We start from the raw sequence: 15,925 nt of genomic DNA, 5'->3' as shown, positions 1-15,925 counted from the left end.
GTGGGATCACTAGCTTGCATTCACCTTCCCTGCTGTTGCCCTAGTGAGAGACAGTTATTTTAGTTCACCAGACATTTCTGATTGCCTGTCATAGACTCGGCACTGCAGTACAAGATGAATGAGTGGCAGCTTTCACTCTGGTAGGACGTAGATACATTTATTGTGACACTAGTAAAATGGAAGGAAGCATAGATGAACAATAGCTAAATAAAGATCCATTAGACATACTGCTTACTAGATGATATTTAACCACACTGTGTTTATGAGGCCATTTAATCATCATGACCCTATAAGGTAGATATCCATTTATAGATGAGAAAATGGAGGCACAGTTTCTTTTTCAAGGTCAGTTCTATGTTTTATTGCCAAGGGTGCTTTGAAAACACTGCCATCCTGGGATCTCAGGAAGGGCTTCTTGTAAATTGTGACTGAACTGAGTCTTGAGCACTATTATGACTTGGCTAAGCAAATGAAGGTAGGCTGTTTTACCTGGTGAGGGAAGAGAATGGCTGTTTGGTGGTAAAGGGTGGGACTAGAGGGGTAATGCAAGTTACTATGGGAGGTGGAAATGGCACAAGAGGCTGGGGGCCTGCTGAGGCTCTTGCTTTCTGCTGGTGCTGCGTGGAGTGGCAGTCATTCTGAAGGCAGGTGAGCTGCCCTTCAGAGGGGAAGTGCCTGGTGAGGGCTGCACTTGCTATAGTGATCGGCTGCAGTGTGGGAGGGAGAGGGGTGTGAGGCTGGAAGCATATGGGGGACATCCTGTGCCAGTCCCCATTTCAGATGCTTTACGGAGTTCACAATCTGTTTCATGATGTGCAGAGACTGAGATCTCTTGTTTGCACTATAAATTCTGTTTCATTGGGAATATTTAGAATATTATGCTAATCGGATATTTTAATTCTGTACCTTCTTTTGTAAAAGCTGTGAATATCTTCTGAAAACTGCCCACCTCCCATCAACTACTTCATAGGTTTTTAAACATTGTTTTAGCCCAACAAATTAAAACTGGACCAGTTACTATTTTTCAATCCTCTTTTCTTAAAAAGCTAAAAAGAAACCACTTCTATTTGGCTTAGAAAAAATGCTGGAAATTGTGAAAATCCAAGACTGATTCATAGTACTTCCTTTTTGTACTATTTTGAGCAGCACTCAGTTCATCATTAGAATAAGGAAAGTTATTTGGAACAATTTCACAAGTAAATAGACTTCTGATAAAAGCCCTCTGATACTGAGATATTAAATATGTTCATTGATTTACTAGTAAATTATAAATTGCCAAAGTTAATCTTGAATAACAGAGATATGTTGTAGGAATATACAAGTATTATTTTAATAGAGAAGTGTGTGAAAGAATTGCCGGCTAATGTGATAAGACTGTCACTACGTTTCTGAGTTGTTTTCTCAGACCAGTAGTTATTAATATAATGGTTCCTCCTTTATTTTTTAAAAATTTATTTTATTGCTTAAAGTATTACAAATAGGCTCTTACATTTTTTGTTTTGTTTTGTAAGCTTTGCCCTCATTTTGGTTTAAATTTTACTTTTAGTTTTATTTCTTTGGAATCAGAGAATATAGCCTTAAATATACATATATTGAAGTTTTCTTTGTGATTAAGTAAATGGTTAGTCTTTGTCAATGTCCTTGGAAGCTTGAGGAGTTGTATTCTTTGCGATGTTTAAAGTTTATATCTTTATTTTATTAATTAGGCTCAAAAAGACTGAGTGAAAACCTGTAAAATCCATCTTCATGTCAGTAACAGGTTGTATTGATATTGTATGTTATTTAGACTCATTCATATTGGGTCTTTACTATTAATTATGCATTTCATCAACAGGCAACAACCCCCTTTACCTAACCCTTTTTTTGTCCTGAATTATTAAATTATTAATTACTTATATTTTATATATTTTGTTAATTTTTCATTACATATTTATTTACTTATTTTTTAAACAGACTTATAGTGACAAAGCCACACACCACTAGCTCAGGCTATATGCCAGAACCTTCTCCCCACCACAATTGGGGTGGGTTTTTTAAAAAAAATATATTTTATTGATTTTTCACAGAGAGGAAGGGAGAGGGATAGAGAGTTAGAAACATCGATGAGAGAGAAACATCGATCAGCTGCCTCCTGCACGCCCCCCACTGGAGATGTGCCTGCAACCAAGGTACATGCCCTTGACCGGAATCGAACCCGGGACCCTTCAGTCCACAGGCCGACGCACTATCCAGAGCCAAACCAGTCAGGGCCACATTTAATTTTTAACTTTTTGTTAGAAGTCATCAAAGTAAATGCTAAACCCCCGCCCCCCCCCCCCCCCCAAAAAAAAACCCCAAAGTAAATGCTTAAAAAATAGTTTTTTAAAAATTTAGGTGTGTTTATCATTCTTTGTTAGCAGGTATTAGCTCTGATCGAGAGGAATAATTGCTTTTTGTTCATTTTTGTTATTTAATGATAGTGTTTTAAATTGTCCTCTGACATTTGCATACTGACCCCCAAGTTGGTTGTTTTCCCGTTTTGTGTTTAAATGTTTGTAGAAAGAGAAGCTGCTCGCAGTGCTGGAGTCCCTGGGAGAAACCATGTGCTACCATCAAAGTAGCATCGGTGTGGAGCACACAGAGGCAGTTCGCAGGCTCCACAGAATGGCCTTTGTCAGCATCTCACTGTTTGCAGCTCGGCTGCTGCAGATGCTGCTCCCTGTTGAAAAGGTAAGGCAGGGAGTGGTGCTCCCCTGTACTTTACTGAATATTACATACACACATTATAAATCCCTTCTGATCATTCCACGGTGTACAAAGTGGAAATGTGGGAACGGATGAATGGCTAACATTTTTGACAAATCATTTGGTAGAAAAAAACATTAATTCTGTAAAGTTTCTTTTTTTTTTTAGGAACTTTATGATGGTGTAACATGTTTAGACAGGTACACAGTTCAATGTATTTTTACTTAGTGAATGTATCAGTGTTTAAAAAGTGACACCCCCTAGAATGTGAAAAGAACATTACTGGAGCTTCAGCGGTCCCTTCCCATCCATTACCTCTCCTTCTTCCCCAAGGCTAAACGCCTTCTTTCTGATTTCTGTCACCATAGGTCAGTTTGTCTGTTTTTAAACATTATACTAATGAGATCATAAAGTTTGTACTCAATATTTTTTTTATTCATCACTGTTACTGCATGTAGCAGTTGCTTGTTAATTTTTATTGTAAAATATGACTCTGTTATGTTAAAGGTGATTTTAATAGTTGTACATATTTTTTAAATTATTTATTGTCTGTAATTTTAATTGGAGGTTATATCTGAATTTGAATGTTAGTGGTAAAAATATCTCAAATGACTCATGCACAAGTGTTTAGCAGTATATTTACTAAAAAAGAAGGGTATATCCTACTTAAATGAAGGTGCAAGAGAAATTGCTGCAGCTAAAGAACTGTTTCCTGTACCTTCTGTTTCCCTTGTTATAACCATTTGCCCTTTTGTCCCTTAGAATTCTGCAGACTCCATTTTTTAATACATTACATATGCAACATTGTCAGGTAGTCCTGGAAAACAAGAATAAACATTAAATTATAGACATAGTATTTTGTTTGGGGAAAATAACACCATATCTGTTAATTTTAATTCATTAATCATGTTTCTGAAGAATTTTTTGCTTTTAATGAGTGATAATTTTTCAAGGCATAAGCATTATAAATTGAAGAGTTCTAGTCATAGAAGACTGGAATTGTATTTAAAACATGTGTGTCACTTTACATAATAATCTTTATATATAAAAGCCTAAGCGACTGTTATGACCAGACGGACCACTGGCCAGTAGCTATGACGTGCACTGACCACCAGGGGGCAGACACTCAACACAGGAGCTTCCCCTGGTGGTCAGTGCCCTCCCACAGCCAACCTCCCCCTGGCCGGCCAACCTCCTGTGGTTCCTCCCATGGCCGGCCGGCCCCGATCGGCCCCAATTGCCGGCCAGATTGAGTGACCCCACCCATGTACGAATTCGTGTACCGGGCCTCTAGTATGATACAACTGAGAAATTAGTAGTGCAACAATAACTTGCTATTTTTTTTTTTAAATCTGATGATCTATTCTTTGTGATTTCTTCTGTTCTAAATTTACATACTTCATATTCAATTTTATAGCCTTATTTTTCTATAATTGGCATTTAATGTCTTAATATGTAGCTCTGTAATTTATTTAGAAGTTTTTTTTTTAAATTGTTTAAAGTATTACATATGTCTCCTTTTTCCCCAATTGACCTCCTCTCCGGCCATGCCCACCTCCCAGGACAAGCCCCCACCACCCCAGTGTTCATGTCCATTGGTTATGCTAATATGCATGCATACAAGTCCTTTGGTTGATCTCGCCCGCCCCCCCCCTTCCATCTGAGGTTGGACAGTCTGTTCGGTGTTTCTTTATCTGTGGATCTATTTTTATTCATCAGTTTGTGTTGTTCATTATATCCCACATATGAGTGAGATCATGTGATATTTATCTTTCTCCGACTGGCTTATTTCGCTTAGCATAATGCTCTCCAGTTCCATCCATGCTGTTGCAAATGGTAAAAGTTCCTTTTTTTTAATAGCAGCATAGTATTCCATTGTGTAGATGTACCATAGTTATCTAACCCACTCAACTGCTGATGGACACTTAGGCTGTTTCCAAATCTTAGTTATTGTAAATTGTGCTGCTATGAACATAGGGGTGCATATATCCTTTCTGATTTCTTGGGATATACTAGTATTCCTAGAAGTGGGATTACTGGGTCAAATGGGAGTTCCATTCTTAACTTTTTGAGGAAACTCCATACTGTTCTCCACAGTGGCTGCACCAGTCTCCATTCCCACCAGCAGTGCACGAGGGTTCCTTTTTCTCCACATCCCCGCCAGTACTTGTTGTTTGTTGATTTGTTCATGATAGCCATTCTGACAGGTGTGAAATGGTACTTCATTGTCGTTTTGATTTGCATCTCTCAGATGATTAGTTACTTTGAGCAGGTTTTCATATGTCTCTTGGCCTTCTGTATATCCTCTTTCGTAAAGTGTCTATTTAGGTCCTTAATAACTTGTTATTAAGTATTACAAATGATCAATATATCCATAGGTCGAAGTATTGATGGAAAAACTAATTATCAGTTGTATTACATAGGTTATTTATTGCTTTTTAATTGTACTTTTTTCATCTGTGTGCTTATTTGGGCAGGAGTCAGTTAATACAGAAATCAATAATTTGTTTTATTTTGACTTACTTTAGTGTTAGGAAAATGAAAAGCCAATTCTCCAATATTTTTGAAGATAGTTATTTTTTATTTATTTGGTTTTGTTTTTAAAGGCAAATTAATACCTGTAATCTTTGGTAGCTCTTCTAAATATATTTAAAACTTGGAAGTTCATTAAAATAGTTAATATGGTCACTGAAGAGATTATAATCAAAGTATTGACTTAATATGTTTGTAATTGCTTTGATTGAGATCTAAACAAAAGTGCTACTTAAGTGCTGTTAAATTTCTCCTTCAGTTTATTTAAAAACAAGGTTATGCTGCCCTCTGCCTGTTGCTAGCCCACCAAAAATGGAAGTAGAATTTGGACTCTGAAACTTTCTATCTCATGAAGTTGCCAGTTCACTCTTTGCTTCCTTCTCCACTGAGTGTTAGCTTCATGAGGGAAGAGGTTCTGTTCTACGTCCTATAGTGTTTCCAGCCCTGCAGTGGTGTCTGCCATGCAGCAGGGGCACATAAGTATTTGCTGAGTGAGGGAATAGTAGGTGATCAGGTAATTTAGTGGCTTTCTCTTTTTCCCCCACTAGGACAGTTCTTCACAGAATAATGAAATTTTGCTTGACTTCCCAATAGCTATTGTCTTAATAGTCCGGTTTTATTTTTATGCTTAGTAACCTAAACATTCAATTCCTATTGTTTCTGATATTTAGTTGATAACTTTGATTTAAAGGCATTGTTTAGCTGATTCAGCTCTTAATCTTAGACTTTCAGGTGGATAATGATTATCTTTAAAATAGGTTACCTATGAAATAAATCACGTTCAAACTTTCTTTAATAAAGACAGCATGTCAGCCGTAACAGTGAGCTCTGCCCAATATTGAATTTTTAACTCTTTTTATTTTCTTAATTGATGCATAAAATCCTATCATGAAGTTAGAATTATTAAAAAAACAAACAAGACTTTCAGTTTAAATAATTGATTTAAGCTTATAAAACAGATTGATATTCCATTTGGGGCCTGTTGACTTTGTACTAGTTAAGGATCAGTTTTCTGTGAGTGTTCTAGAACTGTTTTAAATATTTTGTTGAATTTTCCCTTCCCCCTCAATACAAACAAAACCAAATAAAAACCAGTTTCTGTTTAAGGCAGTCTTTAGTTATACTTGGTTTAGTGTTATTCAAAGCAGCATGTACTTACTGAGCCCTGGGGTATGTGCTCAGCTATGGTGGCAAAGTGTTCTTGTTTTCAGGAGTTTATTGCACTTTTTTTTGTGTGTGTGATTTGTGTGCACGTGTACAAAATACTTAGAGGAAGAGGCCTCATGCCTTAAGTTCAGTAGCAGAGGTAGACACAAGATGTTGGGCCCAGGGGAGCATAATTCTGAGTGTTGGGGTGGGGAATAAAGAGGTATCCTGTATCCCAGGCTTGGGAAAGAGTTGAAAATTGGACTTGAGATATTCTGGGCATAGGAAAATTGTATTGAATAAAGCCATACAGAGAGATGGTGTTTTGGGGAATAGAGGTTTCTTTAGAAAAGCAGAGACTTTGAGATAGAGAATACTTAGAAAGTTGAACTACATTTATACTTTGCTATGTTTATCTAAAATTGTTTTTTTAATTAACATTTTTTTCCATTTATCTAGGCAAGCCACTTTTTACCAGAGTCTATGTCAGCAGCATTGTTTCTAGTTTCATTGGATATGCCTATTTCTTTGGAATATCCAAATATTCACGAAGCTGCTGTGGCCTATTTGGAACAGCTGAATTCTGAAAACTACAGCATTTATAAACGAGCTGCAGAGGCCGTTTATTCCATTGAGTGTACCTGTAACTTCCTGTCTGATGTTGGGAAGGAGGTAAAAACTTTATTAATATCTCTTTTAAATTCCTTTGATAAAATATTTAGAAAATGTAACCTATACTTTTCAAATTGAGGGACATATAGTAGTTGAATTGTTAGACATAGGATACATTGTTAGTGAATGGGTCAGTTATCAGAAAAAAGTAAGGATATGGCTTGTATAAAAGTAAGATGAAGACTTTAGATTAATGAATGGTGTATATAATGAAACCAGTAGTATGAAGAAAATGAGTAATTATTCTCAGTGTCTTCATATTAAATAGTGAGTCTCCTCTTTGAAGTGGCATAGTGTGTATGAAGAGTAACACAACATAAACAGAATTATAAGGACCATTTTAGTGCTTACTTGGAGACACATTTTTTCTTTAATATTTATAGAACCTTATTTATTCACACAAAGAGCCTGATATTGTTATTAAATAAAGTCATGAACTAGATTGTAAGGCATAGGCTGCCTTTAGGTACGATGTTGTGGCAATAATTATGTATTGTTCCTTATTCCTTTTGGAGATACTATTAGGATATTCTTTAGAATGTTATCAATGAAAGGGTTGAGTCTTAAGGTAGACATTGACTACAATAATTGTTTATTGTCTGAAAATATCAAATTGGGTCCTGAAGATCTTAAAAAAATTGGGACAAAAACTTTTATTTTTGCCCTTACAGTGGAGTCTGTCTTAAGGTTATATTTCTAATTTTCCTTTATTTATCCATTATCGTTTTTTACCCTCTTCTTTTTGCCATATCTTGATTCCTCTGGTTTCTTGTTTCTTCCATGATAAAAGTTTGAATTGTCTTTAAGTTGAATTATTTCTGTAGCTTTCTGCATTGTCAAGTTAACCACACATGTATTGATTGCTCTCATGTTTTCAGAACTGGTCAGGATTCTAGAAAGGGGAGGTGGATTATAAGAACATGAGTCCTGCCTTGAGCTACAGTTAGCAGGGACATAAGACTACAAACAAGTAGTCAGAGGACCAGGCCACTCAATTATAAGTTTAAGCCTGCTCAGAGATAAATAATATACAGTCTCATGTGGCAAATGTAGGATTCTCCCATATTTTTCTTCCTGGACTGACATTTTAGATGGTTGTTGAGAAAATGGACTTAAGTAAATGTAAGGAATCTCAGGGTCTCTGAATAATCTAATTTCTTAAAGCTGCTTAGATAGCTGTGGAGAATTTTGTTGTATATGAATTTGACATTGTTTTTTTGTTTTTTTTCAGGGAGAGAAGAATCTTTTAGAATTAGTGGAGATGGCAGACCACGCCTTGCATAGCTTTTCCTATCATTATCATTTACCTCTAATAGAGGAAATCATCAATCTTTGTTCAAAGATGTAATATTTTCTTTCTTAATATGATTATATTATAGGGCATTGTGTGTGTATGTGTGCATGTGCATGGTGTGTGCATGCATATGTGTGAAGTTAGGAGCAGTGAAAATGAAATTGGTCTTAAATATTGTTATTTTTTAGTTTAAATTGCTTTTACATGTGTCTGACCTTTGAACTATATATGAACTGTATTAAGACAGTTTACTGTTTTATTCAAGAGTAAACTTTAAAATGCCATGCTACAACCTAAGTGAGTTATCGTTGGATTTTACACTTTTTTAAAAAATAATTTTTATTTTTCCATTGATTTTTAGAGAGAGTGCAGAGGAGAGACACACAGGGAGAAACTTAGATTGGTTGCCTCAACCGAGGTACATACCCTTGACCAGAATCGAACCCAGGACTCTTCAGTCCATGATCCAAGGTTCTATCCACTGAGCAAAACCAGCTGGGGCTATACATTTCTTTTGGTATCCATTCAGACCAGGTGTTTCATTTGCCATCATGTCCTTTGGGTTTATCCATGTGACAAATGGAAGGATTTCTTTTTTCTTTTAAAGCTGAGTAATATTTTATTGTATATATACAGCTATTTTCTTTATTCATTCATTGATGGATGGACACGAGTTATTTCCAAAAATTGACTATTGTGAATAGTGCTGGAATGAACATGAGAGTACAGATATCTTTTCAAGATATTGATTTAATTTTCTTTAAATATATATACCTAGAGGTGGGATTGCTAGATCATATGGTAGTTCTATTTTTAATTTTTTGAGCAACCTCCATGTTTTCCATATGGTTGCACCAATTGATATAACAAGTATAGTTTTTTTAAAAAGACATTGTTAGTGTTTTTTATATTCTTTTTTTAAAAAAAATGTTTTTATTAATTTTAGAGAGAGGAACAGTGAGGGAGAGAGAGATGGAAACATCACTGAGAGGGAAACATTGATTGGCCTCTTCCTGCACACCTCCTACTGGGATCAAGCCTGCAACTTGGGCCAGGAATCGAACTGTGACCTCCTGGTTCATGGGTTGACATTCAACCATTGAGCCACACCAGCCGGGTTGTTTTCTGTACTCTTTGAGAGAGCATTCCCTACCATGAAACAAGTGTGTACTTAGGTAAATACTAATATTGGGTTAATTATGATCCCAGTTAAAAGAATTGGAATAGGAAGAAACTCCTTCCACTGTGCTTTTCAACTTCCTTTGTTTGGTAATTTCCTTGCCTTAGATGTGGATATTTTATCTTTTTGCTAGCTGGAAATCAGCACAGGCCAGTCCATTACTACAAGGGGAAAGTCAGAAAGTGTTTCTGCGTATGTTGTCTCACCCATTGCTACAAGTGAAAGTTGAAACTTACCACTGCTGTCTGGAAATTGTTAAGGTGGGTTTTCTGTTTTGTGAACTAACAGTGGATTTTCTTCTTATAACTTCAGACGCCCGGGGCTGGCCGAAGGCACAGGCAAGCCTCGGATGGCGGCTGCCCAGCCACCCAGGGCCGCCCAAGGCTCAGGTAACCAGGGCCGGCCGAGGCTTGTGCTGTTGGCAGTGGCAGCAGCAGAGGTGTGATGGGGGCATCGCCTTCTCCTGATCGCTGGGTCGCCTTCCGCCCCTGAGGGCTTCCGGACTGTGAGAGGGGGCGGGCCAGGCTGAGGGAACCCCCACTCCAGTGCATGAATTTTCATGCATTGGGCCTCTAGTCTATATATAACAAATGTTTACATTTTGCCATTTTTATTTCCGATCCTTTTTTATTCAGAGAAATAAAAATATTACATTTATAGTGGAAGTTTCTTTCTTTTCTTTTCCTTCTTCCTTCTTCCACCAAGATAACCTTGTAAAGTTGGCGTTTATCCTTCCCAACCATTGTTTATATATATCTTTATTATATATACATGTTTTTATAAATACTATATATTACTATTTTATACTATACATATGTTTTTGCTGCCTATTCTTTTCATCTAATAGTAGGATTTGAGATCTACCTGGTCCATTCATCTTAACTGCTCTTTAGTTAGAATATTCTTTCTTTTCTTTATTGGTAAATATTTAGGTTCAGTCTACATTTTACTGAAATAAGTTTTTCTATATTTTCAGTGATATTCTGTGACTAATGGTACATATGTTTAAAAATAGCTTGGCTTTACCTTACTCTTGAATGATAGCTTAGCTGGGTATATAATTACTAGAGGCCCAATGAATGAAATTCGTGCCAGAGTAGGCCTTCCTTCCCCTGGCTGCTGGCACTTGCTCCCCTCTGGCACCCGGGACCCGGGTTTCCCTCTGGCCACCGGCACCTGGGACCCAGACCTCCCTCCGGCTGTTGGCAGGCACCTGGGACCCAGGCTTCCCTCATAGCCCCAGCTTCGTCCAGAAGGTCGTCTGGAAGGACGTCTGGTCTAGTTAGCATATTACACTTTTATTATTATAGATTATTATAGATAGATTGACTGCTGTTTTTTCTTTGCACTTTGTGATACTGCTTTGTCCTTGTTTCATTGTTGAGAAGTCTACTATTAATATAACTGATGTGCATTTTATTCCTAGTTGCTTTAAAGATCTTTTTCTTGTCTCATTACAATGCGTCTTTGTATACATTTTTAAAATTTATTTACCTTGTTCAGCACTCTTCAATCTGAAAACTCATGTCTGCCCGCATTTCTGGGTAATTCTCAGTCATTATTATCTCTCTTAACTTTGCTATTCTCTCCAGATGGAGCACTCATGAGATCTATGTAGACTTTATTCCACCCTTTGTGTTCTTCAGGACCTGTTATATTTTTATATCTCTTTCTGTTTTTTTTTTTTTTTTAATATATTTTATTGATTTTTTACAGAGAGGAAGGGAGAGAGATAGAGAGTTAGAAACATCGAAGAGAGAGAAACATCGATCAGCTGCCTCCTGCACACCTCCTACTGGGGATGTGCCCGCAACCAAGGTACATGCCCTTGACCTGAATCGAACCTGGGACCTTTCAGTCTGCAGGCCGACACTCTATCCACTGAGCCAAACCGGTTTTGGCTCTGTTTTGTTTTGATGGAATTCCTCAGTGCTGTCATTCAGTATGCTATTTCTTTCTTTAGCTCTGTCTAATTTGCTTTTTAAAAATTGTGGCAAAATATACATAACATAAAATTTACCATTTAAATCATTTTTAAGTGTACAGTTAAGTGGCAGTAAGTACATTCATGTTTTTGTGCAACCATCAACATTATTCATCTCTGGAACTTTTTCCTTTTCCCATATTGGAGCTCTGTACCCATTAAACAATAACTTCTCATTTCCCTTCCCCTCAGGTCCTAACAATGATCATTCTACTTCTATCTGAATTTGACTATTCAAGGTATCTCATATTAGTGGAATCATATATTTTATGTATGTGTCTGGTTTATTTCAGTTAACATAGTATCTTCAAGGTTCATGCATGTTTTAACAGATTAGAATTGCATTCCTTTTTAAGGCTGAATATGCTGTTTGTATGTACCACATTTTGTTTATCCATTCCTCTGTTGATAGACATTTGGATTAATTTTATCTCTTGGCTGTTGTAACCAATGCTTCTATGAGCACAGGTGTACAAATACCTATTTGAGTTCCCGCTTTAATTCTTTTGGGTATATCATTTACTATGTTATTTATTTCTTTTATGTCTATCATTATGAACAACTTAAGAGTTTGGTTGTCTCAATAGTTTGGTTATTCAGTTTATCAAGACTCTGCTTGTTGGCAGAAAGTAACATAACACATATCTCATGCAGACTAAAAAACTGTTGGGCAAGAGAATCTTTTTCATCCTCCCGAGGTAAAAGAAAAGTTTCAATGCAGTGAAAAGTAAAATTGGAATTGAATTTTAAACAGAGAAAGATGCATCCTTTTGAAAAATCAGTCACTAATTTTAAAAAACGTTTTGTGTTATTTTACAGGAATGTTTAGGTGTCCATAATGTCACTAAACCTGTGTCTTCACTCTGTAGTGGAATTCATTTTCTACTTCACCCAAAAGTCCTGTATGAAATCTCTGCATTTGGCATTCAAGATCCCAAAAATGAGGTATGGTGTGTTATAAGTAAGTGCAAAAAACTGTAATTCTTTAGACACTCAGCTAAATCAAGGTAATATCCTAATATAACTAGAGAGTATGATAAGAAACAGAAAATAAACTTGTCTTTGATGTTGGGTTCATTCATGTTGTTTGTTTAAATAAAAAGAAATGTTATGGAAAATGTGAGAATCAAAATACAGGACAGATGAAACGTTTTACTTATGTTTTTTATCTAAGATGTAGGGAACCAAACAGTCCTTATAGTAAGCAGGTTATTTCACGGAGGCACATTTTTGTTCAGTGGAAGAATGTACCCTAACTAGAGGCCCAGTGCACGAAATTTGTACCCTGGGGGGGGGGGGAGGGGGAGAGGGGGTGTCCCTCAGCCAGCTTGTGCTCTCTCGCAGTCCAGGACCCCTCGGGGGATGTCTGCCTGCCCAAGCCGGCAGGCAGACATCCCTCTCACAGTCTGGGACCCCTCACTCCTTACCACTTGGCTCGCTGCTCCTTAGTGCTGCCGCGGAGGCGGAGAGGTTCCTGCTGTGCTCGCCAGCTGTGAGCCCGGCTTCTGGCTGAGTGGCACTCCCCCTGTGGGAGCGCACTGATCACCAGGGGGCAGCTCCTGTGTTGAGCGTCTGCCCCCTGGTGGTCAGTGCACATCATTGCGACCGGTCGTTCTGGTCATTGAAGGTTCGGTTAGGCTTTTATTATGTAGATGGTAAAAGGAAATCATTAGGGGAGGACTGGTTGGGAGCAGAGTGTAAGATGATGTTTCAGAAATAGGAACATTCGAAGGATGAGATGTTACTTATTGTACCTTTCTAGATTTTATCATGTGTTCCAGGTGTGTCCGGCAACTCAGGGACCACCTCATTTTGCCGGATGTCTTGTTTGTGTTATTGGGCAGGTGAATGCTGCTGCAAAGGCCATCCTGCTGTACCTGCTGCAGGGACAATTGATGATGACAGCGCTGACCTGGAACAGGTTTATCGAGTCTCTGTGTCCTGTCATCCCAGTGCTGCAGGTATGACATGTAGCCTCCCTTTCTGATCCGTGGATGCATGAATAGGAAGGGGTTTCTGGCAGAGGTGTTCATCTGTGCATGTGGGCGGGAGGTTCAGAGTGAGGTGCGGGCACTTAGCAGTGTCGTGAGGAATAGAATCAGCCTTATGTGAAGGCTTTTCGGCCAAGCTAACAGTGCCTTTAAGTAGACTTTCCATAACTAAACTTGCTTCATGAATGGTTTCTATGCATACACTAGTATGTAACTAGAGTTTTCCTTTGGTTAATGAACTCTTGGAAACAGCATTTTTAGCAGTCCTTGTGGGCGTTAAAGGAGAGAGTGAAGTCCAGGTGCCTGACCCTCTCAGAGAAGATGGAGGTGGGCAGTGCCCTCATAGGAACTAGCTTGTAGAGCAGGAGCTGTGAGGCTCATGTGGTTCGGTTCCACGCAGGTGTGTCTGCCATACTCCACCTCTGTCCTGTGGGGACAGGTCTGAAGACCCGGGGGCCTCACCTACTAGAGTCCCAGAAAACAGGAAAGCTGGCAGGTGTCCTGAGGATTGGCATATTTTCCTGAAGTTCTTCAGTGCTATTTTTAAATACAGTTGTCGGTAGGCTTCTTACCGCTTGTAGGTTATTTTGAAAAGTGACTTTGTAGCTGAATTGAGAGATATTTTTGAGTTGCCTGACAGGTTAATGTAGATCTTTTTTTTAAGTTAAAAAATTAAGCAATGTGTATAAAATCAAACAATAATTTCTTTTTTAATGAAACCTGTTAGGGCTATGCTGACCCGGAAGACCCTCTGGGGAACTGTATCCTCCTCCTCAGCAAGGCGAGTTCTGAGGGAGGCAAGGGCATCCTCCCCTGCACCACCCGGCTCAAGTCCATTCTGCGACTCTTGCTCGTGAAGAAGCCGTCGTAAGTGCATTGGAGGCTTTTCAGTGTGAAATATGAATGGGGACATTCTAAGAAAGTATAGTGCAGTCATTACATCCGTCTGGGACAGAATAGAATGCGGAAGGTAAAGGAAAGTGGTTCTTTTATTAGACAGAGAGAGGGAACCAATGGGTGAAGCTATACGCAGATGCAGGTGTTTTGGGTGCTTTCCTGAAACATACCATCCATTCCCAGTGCAGTGGTTGGACCTGCATCTGATGTAGCTGCTGCCCTCGGTGCTGTTCATAGTGCTGTGCGCAGGTAGGAGCCATGCAGATCAATAGATTGCAGAAGGTACAGAGCATCTCGTCTGCCCTCTTTAGAAATGGTTAGCCTGGAGTGATCCTTTTCTAAACATCTGTTCTGAAAATTAAGGGTTTCACAAAGATGTAGTAGACCAGTTGCCTCATGTACTAGAGTGTGCAGGTGGTTTAATCTTGCCTGGCTTGACCTCTGACATCAGTGTCAGTATTCTTTTAACTCAAAGAAAAGCAGAAGTGTGTGGTTGCTCCCTCTCTGTCAATGCAACATGCGTGTTCTCTGGTGCTCTCCTAGGTAACTGGTTAGATTTTCCCTCATTGAGAAGAGACAGAAGTGTAGTCAGAGGGATAAGCATTGATGAGGAAAAAGAGTGGATTGAAAAGCTGGGAGGAACAAACATGTTCTTTTGACAGTGGACAATTCTGTTCTCCCCAACCTCACACCATAATAAAACAGCAGCTTATTTATAAGCAGATGATCAGACTGAAAATAAGAAAGTAGGTGGAAATAAAATATAAAGAAAGTGGAAGGAGGAAAATTAAAAGGAGAGATTATAAAAATCTCAATGTAGTGTAGAGAGTAAAGTTAGGGGTGATGCAGGGCAGATGGAATTAAAGTGTCCGTGCTCCTGGGGGTGGGGGATTGGCTTCCACATGTTCATTCATGTGCTGGTGTAGCATGATCCCTCTGCCGAAACGGTTACTGAACACAAGAAGTTTATTTCCTGTTCACCCTTGGGGGCCCAAGGTCTCCTGGTAAACAGACATTCTTAGCAGGCAGGGCACTCCAGGGACTTAGAGATCCCCTCCCAGGAGTGGAGGGCAAGGCCGGACCTCTCTTTGGGTAAGGTCCTATTACACAGAACTTAAGGCAGTTTGGATTTCATATTTGCTTTCATTATTTGATTCATTTTACCACAACCCACTAAACCATAAATTCCGTTAAGCAGGAACCCTGTACATTGGCTAACCTTTACACCATCAGCACTTCAAGGAGTACCTGGAACATAAATATGCTCTAAATCAGTGGTTCTCAACCTTCTGGCCCTTTAAATACAGTTCCTCATGTTGTGACCCAACCATAAAATTATTTTCGTTGCTACTTCATAACTGTAATGTTGCTACTGTTATGAATCATAATGTAAATATCTGATATGCAGGATGATCTTAGGCGACCCCTGTGAAAGGGTCGTTCGGCCGCCAAAGGGGTCGCGACCCACAGGTTGAGAACCGCTGCTCTAAATGTATTCATTGAAA

The 15,925-nt window shown here is 38.6% G+C and overlaps 1 protein-coding gene across 2 annotated transcripts in view; it reads left to right on the top strand.

The window, feature by feature from the left end:
- Positions 1 to 15,925, top strand: part of RTTN (rotatin) — a 113,105-nt gene that overhangs the window by 18,891 nt on the left and 78,289 nt on the right. For both annotated transcript variants that reach the window (XM_070420448.1, XM_070420447.1), the window contains exons 11-17: positions 2,539 to 2,709; positions 6,862 to 7,074; positions 8,306 to 8,418; positions 9,682 to 9,808; positions 12,352 to 12,477; positions 13,377 to 13,493; positions 14,251 to 14,390. In XM_070420448.1, coding sequence (XP_070276549.1) covers positions 2,539 to 2,709; positions 6,862 to 7,074; positions 8,306 to 8,418; positions 9,682 to 9,808; positions 12,352 to 12,477; positions 13,377 to 13,493; positions 14,251 to 14,390 — 1,007 coding nt within the window. The remainder of the gene's footprint in view (positions 1 to 2,538; positions 2,710 to 6,861; positions 7,075 to 8,305; positions 8,419 to 9,681; positions 9,809 to 12,351; positions 12,478 to 13,376; positions 13,494 to 14,250; positions 14,391 to 15,925) is intronic.

This window comes from Myotis yumanensis, unplaced genomic scaffold (assembly GCF_028538775.1).
Source record: "Myotis yumanensis isolate MYYU_CA2020_CCGP unplaced genomic scaffold, mMyoYum1.0.hap1 SCAF_7, whole genome shotgun sequence".
NCBI classification, from domain to species: Eukaryota; Metazoa; Chordata; class Mammalia; order Chiroptera; family Vespertilionidae; genus Myotis; species Myotis yumanensis.
Note: the sequence above shows the minus strand (reverse complement) of the source record. Positions and strands in the feature narration are given on the sequence as shown.